At 44.8% G+C, this 12,037-nt stretch overlaps 1 protein-coding gene across 2 annotated transcripts in view; it reads right to left on the bottom strand.

The window, feature by feature from the left end:
* LOC121546058 (plexin A3) overlaps nt 1–12,037 on the bottom strand; it is a 165,441-nt gene that overhangs the window by 30,196 nt on the left and 123,208 nt on the right. For both annotated transcript variants that reach the window (XM_045209508.1, XM_041857064.1), the window contains exons 10-15: nt 11,806–12,006; nt 2,866–2,962; nt 1,835–2,025; nt 1,525–1,673; nt 977–1,097; nt 201–337 (exon numbers count right to left, since the gene is read on the bottom strand). In XM_045209508.1, the coding sequence (XP_045065443.1) occupies nt 201–337; nt 977–1,097; nt 1,525–1,673; nt 1,835–2,025; nt 2,866–2,962; nt 11,806–12,006 (896 nt within the window). The remainder of the gene's footprint in view (nt 1–200; nt 338–976; nt 1,098–1,524; nt 1,674–1,834; nt 2,026–2,865; nt 2,963–11,805; nt 12,007–12,037) is intronic.

Here is a 12,037-nt window from a genome sequence, read left to right as displayed (position 1 = left end):
TTAATTCACTGTCTGAAATGACACTCAAGAAAATATCATGCTGTCACCCTGTCATGATGCTGTTTTAATTTAAATTAAAATAGACAGGTAACGTGCAGACAGGTTGTGCATGTCCAGTTGTGATAGAACAGATTCCACTACTACAGTATACTACCACAGTCCATTCCTCCAAGGTGGGGTCAAGCTGACTCACTACTCACTTAACAAACAGACACTCCTCCTGGGCGATGAACACAGTGACGGTGCTCCCAGTGTCCAGATGATGGCCTGATATTGTCAGACGGGTCCCCCCGGACACGGGGCCCTTCTCCGGGCGCACACGGTTGAAGCTGGGGGTCTGAGGAGAGAGGGAGGAAACTCACTGTTTACACCCAGCAGCACACAAAACAATTATACCGTTTTTCTGAAAAGCTACAGTACAACAAACCAATTCCCATTATATTTCTAGTAATCGCTGCTCACACACTGCTGAAAATGTTGTAGTATTGTATTTTTGTATTCAGCAGCACAGTGACAGTGACATGAGTAAGACTCTCCTTTTTTCTGTAATTAGCTACATGCGTAGTTGCTCGGTGCACATGTATTCATTTGGCTGGGAGCTTCTTGGCTTCTGCTGGAATTAAACTGCAAGACTCATATTGATTGGTGGTTTAAGGGCAGCAGTCAAGCCCATTCAGTTCAGCGAGCGACTCTGTGCCCGGGCTGAGGAGATAATAGACCGACACCACATTCCTGTTTCATCGCTGCTTAATGCTCCGTCGGAATAGCTGGGTAATTACTGCATATCACATCGGCCACACTTTCTCTCACAACACTTTCCTCATCTCTGTTTTGCAGCATAAGGCTAGGTAGTTCCCGGGGCTACCTAGAACCACGGCATTTAGTTTGAGTCCTTCCGTCCCCGAGAGAGAACGGACAGACTTTCTGCACAGTCATCGGTCTAGGAAGAGATGGGGTCATGCGAGGTCATACGCACCACGAAGGAGTAAGTCTGGGAGGATTGGGTGCGGTACTCTGCACTGCACACCCCGATACACAACTCCACCGGACCGCCTGGAGAGTGGGGCAGCAGTGCCTCGGCCATGTCACACACAATCCTGAGGGACAGAGCACACACACACTCAGCTGTCAATCAAAGGCTCACTGCTTATATTGTCTAACGTTCAAATTAAATACACTCTTAGAAGAAAAGGTGCTATCTAGAACTTTAAATGGTTCTTCGGCTGTCCCCATAGGAGAACCCTTTCAAGAACCCTTTTTGGTTCCAGGTAGAACCATTTTGTGTTCGATGTAGAACCCTTTCTACAGAGGGTTCTACATGGAACTTAAAAGGGTTCTACCTGGAACCAAAAAGCGTTCTACCTGGAACCAAAAACAATTATCCTATGGGGACAGCCGAAGAACCCTTTTGGAACCCTGTTTTCTAAGAGTGTGGACTTAAGAAACATATGATAAAGTACACCATCTTTCATCTACCTGAAAACCATTCAAGTGAAATCATATTGACAAAGTCACCACACTCACCTCTCAGCGCTGATGTACTCGGAGGGCACAGGGTTACAGCGAACCCCAGCCACCTGAACGTGGGCTATCTCACGCACCTGAAGCCCAAGGTTCTCGCCCTCAATCGTCACTCGCGTGCCCCCCTCTTTGGGCCCTGTCAGCGGCCGGATCTTTCCATGGAAACAGGGTCAAAGTCAAGGTCAAGGAAAAGCAATCTCCCCATGTTCACACACAGCAGAGGGCATGGGTTCAGCAGCTCTATCCCACTGACATAAATACAACCATACAGAACTATAAATATACAGTAGAGCTCTCTGCGGTCCAGCCTTACCTTGGTGATGCGGGGGTGGCTGCAGCGGACGTTGTGCCTGCCGTGGTGCATCCAGCTCTGCTCCGGGGTCTGGCAGTGCTGCCTCAGGAGACACTTCTTGTTGTCCAGGCACCAGCCACACTCAAACGCTGTGCTGGCCTTCAGACACAGGCCACAGCTGTCCCTCTGAGCCTCGCACTTATACAGCAGGGCTGAGTGCAGACAAACAGACAGACACAGGGACAGACAGACAAACAGGGAGGGTTAACACTTGGCTAAGATGGAGTCTGAGACAGAGAGGTGAGGGGGCGAGGTGCACTGCACTGCGCTGTCTCTTTGTGATGCATGGTTCACTCCCAGGTCCTGAGCTGTTAATCTCCCTCTATCCTCAGCTCAGCCTCACGCCTCGCTCCTTCGCACCACCTCAGATGTAAAGGTGAAGACGGTACACAGTTATTGACCACTTCATGAGGAGAACATCATCAAATACTGTGCTGCTAGCCACACGGCTAGCTATCTCCTCTCAGCCAATCGCCCAGTAGAGAGATGCTATCTGCAGTCTGACTGTGGAGAGCTACGGGTCTCTTTCACAGTGGCCTGATCAAACCAGTGAGATAAAGCACTTTTAAGAGAAGTATTGACAACCCCTGTTTGTCCCCGACTTGCAGTTATACAAGGTGTCTTGATACAAAACATTGGACTGCACATTTAGTTCTGAGACTTTATCGCCCACAAAAAAGTTTGAAAATGTTACAGTTTTGAAGACAAAATAACTGCAAAGGCTTAATCCACATTTGCGACTGAATTATACCACTGAATAAGATTTACTGTGGTAGCCATAGCCCCCAGCACTATACATGGATGGACTCAAAACTCAAATACCACTAGAGGGCTCAGCGAGGGATGACCACATATTTGACCAGCCCAAAGCCTCAGGCTGTTGTTTCCCTGTTGTGTGCCAGTTCTGTCAGTCTTGGATTTGTCATTGACACTATTTAGCTGCAACATTATTATTACGAATGTATGATTCTGAATATGATAAAACAACATACCTTTCATGGTGGGAGGCTTGTCGATGAAGAAGTCTCCATCCCAGACAATAAAGAAGTCAACAGGCAGGTCTCCTGTCTCGTCCCCATCATACCAGTACTGCAGTAGGAAACACACATAACACCATGATTCAATCATCATGCTGTACTGGAGGTGCATAAAGCCCAACATCATTCAGAGTATGACCAGCCTTCATAGGGACCTATTAATAAAGACAGCGGCACTCAGTCCACTAACTGTGGTTTATGACCTGGCTCATCAGTATAAAGTGAGTTAAGCATGGCTGCTGACACGGTGCAGTGGAAACCATAATGCTATAATATACACTACACTGTACAACAGAGAATTTCATCTCTGTGTAACAACCCATTAGCCCAGCCTAGCCAGTTACCACTAGATTCCATAGCTGTGAGCGAGTCAGGGAGACATTGTGGGTTTTTATTTTTTTTTTTTTACAGACTAGGCTTTGAGTTAATCTGGCTTTTTGCAGAGAGAGAGAGAGAGAGAGAGAGAGAGAGAGAGAGAGAGAGAGAGAGAGAGAGAGAGAGAGAGAGAGAGAGAGAGAGAGAGAGAGAGAGAGAGAAGAGAGAGAGGAGAGGGAGGGAGGGAGGGAGGGAGGGAGGGAGGGAGGGAGGGAGGGAGGGAGGGAGGGAGGAGGGAGGAGGGAGGGAGGGAGAGGGAGGGAGGGAGGGAGAGAGGAGGGAGAGAGAGAGAGAGAGAGGGAGGGAGGGAGGGAGGGAGGAGGGAGGGAGGGAGGGAGAGGGAGAGAGAGAGAGAGAGAGAGAGAGAGAGAGAGAGAGAGAGTTGGTTGCTGCGGCTACTGTGTGTCTGTCAGGTGAAGTAGGGGGTGGTGGTTTTACTGCCTGTGTTTTAATTAGCAGCAACACTCAGGGCACTTAGCCAGCAGCAACCCTGAGAGAATATCGCTGATCAGCCACATCGATCCACGGCCAGAACACTTATGGGTGTTCATAAGGAGGCAATGGAGGAATGAGGGCAGACTAACAGCAGGAGAGGGCCCTGAATTCTGCATTAAAAAGATAACATTCCAGACTACATTAAATCATCTCTCAGTAGATTCAGAGAGAGAGAGAGCAGCTCCAGTTTGATAGATCAGCTACTGTTTGACACCCAAGATGGAAATACGGTCACACCTGAAGGTTCCTGTTGAACCGTTAAGTCTTAACGGAAGCATCATAGGTGACAAATGTTTATCCATCCATTCCTCACCTTTATCCATCCATACCTCAACTTTATCCATCCATAACTAACCTTTATCCATCCATACCTAACTTTTATCCATCCATACCTCACCTAAATAATATCAGAGCTGAGTAAACAACCAGCACCTCCTAATTCCTCATCAGTCCAGGGACATGTTAACTGGAAAATCGGCTGTGTTGTGTGCGAGTGTGAGTGTGTCTGTGTGCACACGCGTGCATGTGTGTGGGCATGCGTGTGTGTGTTAGTGTGTGTGAACGTTTAAACTTTGTGTAGATGTTCTGGGAAATATCTGGGAGCAAGTCCAGCAGGGAATGCACCAGTGTGGATACTGAAAGGCTGAACTGAACCTGTTCACACCAGGCTCCAAATGTTCTTATATCTCTATAGGGTCCAGTTAGTACTGGGGTTACATCTCTATAGGGTCCAGTTAGTACTGGAGTTACATCTCTATAGGGTCCAGTTAGTACTGGGGTTACATCTCTATAGGGTCCAGTTAGTACTGGAGTTACATCTCTATAGGGTCCAGTTAGTACTGGGGTTACATCTCTATAGGGTCCAGTTAGTACTGGGGTTACATCTCTATAGGGTCCAGTTAGTACTGGAGTTACATCTCTATAGGGTCCAGTTAGTACTGGGGTTACATCTCTATAGGGTCCAGTTAGTACTGGGGTTACATCTCTATAGGGTCCAGTTAGTACTGGGGGCACTAGTCCATAATTGAGGTAAATTATGGATCAGCAGCTTCCTGGGCAGGGTCATTGAATTAACTTCCCCCAATCATATCGCTTCACAGTGTCACACTACGAAAACAAAACTCAACTTGAGACCATCCTCACTTCTATCCATCAAACAGACATATAAACTACAGTTAACCTTTTGTGGACTTGTTTTTCAGCCATAAAACGGGAAGTATATCGTAAATGCCTAATTTAATAACAGCATTTTGTGAAATGGTTTTAGAAGGCCACCGATGTTCTTCACAATCCAATGAGGTGTTACATTTGTTCAATAGGTAATCCAAATCCGGTAGGTGAGTTAATGGCAGTGTTCAAAGCCTTGTCGGGTTCAGAAACTTACAGTATACAGGTTGTTGTCATGCACTCTTCCCAAGGCCCTGATAATGTAATCCACAGGAGAGCCATATAGTGTATTTCTGGAGGTAATATAATGTATTTCTGGAGGTAGTATAATGTATTTCTGGAGGTAGTATAATGTATTTCTAGAGGTAACAATGTATTTCTGGAGGTAGTATAATGCATTTCTGGAGGTAGTATAATGTATTTCTGGAGGTAACAATGTATTTCTGGAGGTAGTATAATGTATTTCTGGAGGTAGTATAATGTATTTCTGGAGGTAACAATGTATTTCTGGAGGTAGTATAATGTATTTCTGGAGGTAGTATAATGTATTTCTGGAGGTAACATCATGTATTTCTGGAGGTAACATAATGTATTTCTGGAGGTAGTATAATGTATTTCTGGAGGTAACAATGTATTTCTGGAAGTAACAATGTATTTCTGGAGGTAATATAATGTATTTTCTAGCCTTCTTTTTCAAGTGGAAGGCAGGCAGCTTTGAGGAGATTAGCGCGTGTGTGTAAATGGCGGGAAGCTTTTGTGTTGGGCCATACAATGCAGCTTATCTCTGCCAGTCGTGAATATATTTTCCTCAGGCCTTGGTTCCACTGGTTCTGAGACTAGCAAGTGGAGACAAACTGGCCTGGTTCTGTCAGACAGCTCTCTGGGCTGCCGGCGAGGCAAGGCGAGGCAGTGAGGTAATCTTCATTAAAAAAAAATAAAAAAAATCCATCACTGGATAGAAGAAAAAAAAACATTTTTACCCTTTGAGACTCATCCTTAGCTCTTAGTGGGTTGCAAACAACAGTTATAGCTGAACAAATGGAAGCTATTCCTTTTGATCACTGTAAATGGTGAAGGGTCTATTGAAGGGACCCATATGAGAGATACACATATTGTCACCAAGTTCATTTTATAGTAGGCATTACTATGTTTAAAAGATGATGGGTTTGGAGATTTAAAAAAAATTAAAAATTACAATAATTTGTGTTATTCAGAATAAACTAATAAAGATTCAAATGAAAACCATTGAGCACTCTGGCAAGGATCGACTCTAGTTATCTGCAGCAGCTGAACCATCCGTCTAAATGAAGAGAACTAATACTGTACTGAAGATGTGGATGCAGACCAGGGTTTCCCAAACTCGGTCCTGGGGCCCACCCTGGGAGCACGTTTTGTTTTTTACCCAGGACCGAGTTTGGGAAACCTTGGTGTAGACTGTGAGTAGTAGAATTGGCTGTGTCGTCAATGCTGGCTCCTTCTGGTGACAGAGTGAAAATCAATTTCCCTTAATGATGAAGGCTTTTCTGTTTCATTTAATTAAGTTTCAAAATTCGACCGACTTCAGCAAAATTACCTTTGAATAAGGGCCTTTTTCCTTCTTAAACATACACAGTAATGAATAGCGAGTCGATATTAGTGAACATAAATGATATTCTCTGCAAACCACACTTAATTTCATCATTCTGATTACTGCACTAGGAAAATATGTACTGTATGCTGCATCATGGTGGCAGATTTAAGGTCACACTAGCTTGGATAAAGAAACAGATAGGGTCATCTGGAATGGTGGTGTTAGCCATGAAGGATTACGGCTGGTTCAGGGCTCACTCCATAAACACAGAATATATGACTTGCATATTGAGGCCATGGTTGATCTCGTGCCATCATATTTGAGGTAAGTGCAATAACCCAAGAACATCAAAGCATACTTTTCACATGATGACACCGAAACATTCTCTGTAGATGAAAACTTGTTCAGAGCAGGGGGGTAACTAATGCACTGATTTCTAAATTGGGGGAATGCAGCGGAGACTCTCTCCCCTTCCATTGATGGTGCTTAAAGCGAAACAAATAGGAAACACAAAACGTGATGAAACAGGCTCATAATTCGTACTATTGACAGCTAGATCACACCATTTAGTGGACAATTTATTCCACCAGAGCCCACCTGCTACAGAGCCTCACAGGCACAGTATCTACGACTTCAGAGACTGACGGACGCGAATATGCAACAATCACAAGAGAGAGGGTAAACACCATAGAAGTATAATGACTATCTCTACGAGGAACAAAAGTGCAGAGGAGATGTTGGGAGCATACAAACAGATCAAAGATTGATCATAAACAGCAACATATATCCTGCCCTAACTGATGTAAAATGGAGCACGTTTATATTGACAATGAGGTGACATGTCCACAGTATCATTAACATGTAGGTTGGTTCATGGTCAATCTTTTCCATTAGCGGGGCCTGTGGTGTCAAGAGCAGGGCAGGTCCTTTCGAGACACGTCAAGTATGTTCCACTGAGAAACACCGAAGACGTTGGTAGTCTGATTGGGCACTCGATGAGAACAATAGAGTAACGAGGGAATGCTGACTCAGAAAGCCTGAAAAATAACATGTAAGTGTTTTTTATTCAAAAGCTTTGCTAACATGGTTCGAAAATAATTATGTTCTTTGTGAGAGCACTTTCCATCAAGAGGGTAGTGCAGAACTTGGTCGTTGTGCAAAAGGTATTTACTCTACGTTTCCTGGGTAACACTGCCAATGCCTGTCGCTATGGGGTCAGCAGGGCTTAGCAACACTTACATCCATGGATTCATTTAAGACTATTTTAATATTTTGATAGAAAATATGAGAAGTCCCATGTATTCAGATTCAGCCTATCAAAGTTATACGTGTGCCATGTGTAATCTGCAACGTAAAGCATGTTGTCAAACAAAAATGCATAAAATGCACAAAAGCCCTTTACACTACCAAAGAAAATTCTTATTGAGTTTCAAAGACCCTGATTTATCATTTATTTGAAAGGCAGTGTGTATATGTGTGGGGGGTGTATCATACTGATTTATTCTAGCTATGGCACCACATTGCTGATGTCTGCAGTAAAATCAAGCAGGAAGAAACAAGTAGCTGTGCGTCTGAGCTGATTACAGTCCATGTATGCCTTTTGAAATGATACCCATATATATCAAACAGTTGGGGAACGTGATTTATGGATTGATGTGGATCAGCATGAATTATCATATAGAGTTGTCTAATCTGTATGTATGTGCACCTTTGAAAAATATACTGTATTTCTCTTTGGATGGAGGTGGCATGGGTGATGGAGGATGCACCTGCTGCATTAGAACTGAAACTACATGTATCCAACCACACCAGGAGTAAACCGGTAGTATAGCTTAGTTGATATATTTAGCTGGAGAAAATGAATGCATTGAAATACCAAAGTAGAGGCAGAGAGACAGGGAAGAGTTGGAATGTGGAAAGAGGATGGCATGTATTTGACTTCAGGCTGTATTTGGGCAGAGAGACGGGCCCAACCTTGTGTTGTATTTGTGAAGGATGTGATGTCAGACCCATGTGTTGTTCTCCTCTGTCTACTGGTCTGTCTGTCTGTCTACAAACTGCTCTCTGTCTGCAAACTGAGGGCAAACTGCTGTTATCTCTCTGCATCACTGACACAGGGCTTCTCTAGATCTATGGCATGGACATCTTTCACATGCTGAACTGCACATCACAGATCAGGGGTCAACTTCACATACAACTGTCCTGGAAACAGACAAACACACAGCAACGTGGACATACGGGCCTCAGAGCTAGTTTCTTTGGTGAATGGCAGTTCTATGTACCAGGTTTGGGTTCAATTCGAAATTGAAGGGAGTCAATTCAGGAAGTGATTTGAATAAACAATTCTGAAATGTAATAACTTTTGAAATAAATAGCTTGCACTTTTCAGTTTATTGAGAAGTAATTGAAAATAAATGAAATATTTTCCGATTATTGAATTATAATTTGTTGTTTACTTTACTGAATTGACTGCCTTCAATTGGAATTGATCCCAACCCTGCTATTTTTGGTGTGTTTTTAAACGTATTTAGCAGGAAAAATCAGCTGCCTATAAATGTATATCATGGTGCACACAGACATAGAGCACTGCGAGAGTGACCGAGCAGCTGTCTCAGGGAGAGAAAGTCAAGCCAGTGGGAAACAGCTGAGAAATGAAGGAGACGGGAGACGGGAGGGAGGCTTGTTTGTCCACTACAATGCCACCTCTCTCCCAGGGAGGGGCCCTGATTGGAAGAGGAGATCGTCACAGGGATAAGAGAGCTGATAAGAGAACAGTTATGAGGCAGTGAAGGAATAATATGAGTGGTCTGGCTGTGTGTTTAGTTCCAACGGGATGAATCTGAGTTAGTTTCACCCAGAGAACATGTTTCATCATCAAGCAGAGTCCAAGGCTACAGCTGAGTCTCACTCAGTCTAAGCATTACAATCCCTACAGTAACAGCTATTAAAGAAAAACCTGAAAGTGAAAGCACATCAAACTGCAACAGGTTAGAGTTGCCCTGTCTGGTAAAACACACCGTCACAGCTGGTGAACATGTCCAACGTATGCTTAACCTAACTAACCCCTACCATAGAACAGGGGCCTCCCATGAGGACAAAAGTGCTGACTGATACCTGAAAGTTCTCAGTGAGGGGCAGAGTAAACAGGAGATTAAATTGATTAATTCAGCATTGCCTATCTGAGGACACTCACAATTGCATTAGCATGGACCCCATGCCCTCAAAGTCACCTGGCTGCAGCACTGTGGGAATGAAGCCGCGCCACTCGTCTTGACGGCCAAATTGATTGATGGCTGTTGCCTTGCGCTGTTGCCTTGAGTATTTGGGGGGAGGAAGGGGGAGTGTGGGGGGGCTTCATTCAGCACACACCCCAGGGACTGAGTCTAATCTGCGGCATGTCTTTACTACGGCTAAATTACTATTCAGGAGAGATCCATCAGATAGGAGCAGAGAGACAGAGACTGAGGGATGATGTGGCCCGCTGTGTCACAGGTAATCAGACTATCAATTCATCTAAAGATCCCATTCAAACAAAGAGAGAGGGAAGAGGGGGATGGAGAAAGAGAGACAGTGATAGAGAGATACAGAGGGGGGAGGGTAGTAGGTACCATAAAAAATGGGGGAGGGGAGTCAGTGGGGGAGGGGCTACGTTTAAAAAAACATCAGTGCCTGAATATCAATCTCATTTTACATTTTAGTCATTTAGCAGACGCTCTTATCCAGAGCGACTTACAGTTAGTGAGTGCATACATCATTTTTTAATTTTTCATACTGGCCCTCCGTGGGAATCGAACCCACAACCCTGGCATTGCAAACACCATGCTATATCAACTGAGCTACATCCCTGCAGGCCATTCCCTCCCCTACCCTGGATGACGCTGGGCCAATTGTGCGCCGCCCCATGGGTCTCCCGGTCACGGCCGGCTATGACAGAGCCTGGATTCGAACCAGGATCTCTAGTGGCACAGCTAGCACTGCGATGCAGTGCCTTAGACCACTGCGCCACTCGGGAGATGGGGTTTCTCAAGGTGGGGTTTCTCTTTCTGTCAGATTGAGACGAAGCAGAGGAGGGAGTGTGAGGGAGGCCTAACATTTACAGTTAACGTTGTATATTCAATGTTTTATTTTCTCAATAACTGTGTAGACAATGATTAGTTTACACCAGTGTCTTCGAACGATCGCCCATGGAGACCCAGCGTGAATGCTATTTTTCAGCTCTTATCTACTCTGGTTATCAAGGTGAAATATAGGCATATATTGGCATGCATAGTGGGCAGACAGCAGCAGCATCATATACTATAGCTGTCTACATGCAGAGTATTAGCCTATCCCTGTGTGTGATAAACAACTTCAAATGTTTATCTGTAGGTGAAGTGATTAAAGCACCCATCTATTTATGCTGATTGCCTCACTATATTCATAGAGCTGTCTCATTGTTTACACAGCATTTGCGGTTGAATGTTTTGAACAATCCAAACCCCATTGCCCAATGCTCTAACCTATGTGCACTCACTTAATGGTCTACCACAAAACGGCTTTTCAATTTCATTTTAAATGCATAGCCGGAGCGCGCGGGGCGGGGTGGGGCGGGTGTCAGAGACAGAAAGAGTAATGACAGGGAGGAAATGAGTGAAAGCAGATGGAAGGACAACAGTTGCTCTCCGTGGCAGGGTCCTTCCCAAAGGCCTTCACAATGTAGAGCGCCAGGCAGCATATGTCGGCCAGGGAAAGTACAACAATCAATCCTAAGCTGACCCATTGGGGAAGGGCGTGTGTGCTGGAGACGTGATCCTCATTATTAAATTGCCACGGGACATCAATTGTCCTGTCGAAGGACGGCGGCCCACAGCCTGACCTTTGATCTGGGGGTTAGAGGGGACACACTCCGTGGCAGAGGGCTGGTCAATCTCTTACCCTCATAACCCAGGAACGCTCCGGCCCATCCACCCACACCACATTCCCTTTCCATGGTGTCACATTGTCCAACCAAATGAAGAGTCACCTCCTGTGTAACTGGCTAATTATTTTACAAGATTCCCTGGGGTCTGTCTCTATACCAGTATTAGTAAAGGACCTGTAGAAAACTACTTCAAAAGATCAGTATATGATCAGCATAATAGCACCAAAGTACTTAATTAGTTTTTACCTTGGACCAAGATCCCAAACCCAACAAAAACACACAAGATATTTTACAGTAAATACTGCATAAACAAATACATGAAGGTCTTGTGGGCCTGGAAATAAGTATTTCAGTGAGGATAAGTCATGTTAATAGGCCAGGTACTCACCGAGGTGTTCTGGCACTGGATACAGGAGCTGTTGAAGCGTACAGCTGGGATGCGTTGCATCTTGCCCTGGATGTTAAACACACACTCATAGTTCTTCTGTCCAGACTGGGGCTGAGGGAGGTTCCGGGCTCGCAGCGTGATTGGACGAATGATCCCTGCAGGTACCAGGATGTCACTGGTGGGCAGGATCTGGGGACAGCCCTGAAAATCAAGAATCACAAACAAAGTTACA

Source organism: Coregonus clupeaformis, chromosome 30, assembly GCF_020615455.1.
Source record: "Coregonus clupeaformis isolate EN_2021a chromosome 30, ASM2061545v1, whole genome shotgun sequence".
NCBI classification, from domain to species: Eukaryota; Metazoa; Chordata; class Actinopteri; order Salmoniformes; family Salmonidae; genus Coregonus; species Coregonus clupeaformis.
The sequence above is the reverse complement of the archived record's forward strand: the minus strand, read 5'-3'. Positions and strand labels throughout refer to the sequence as shown.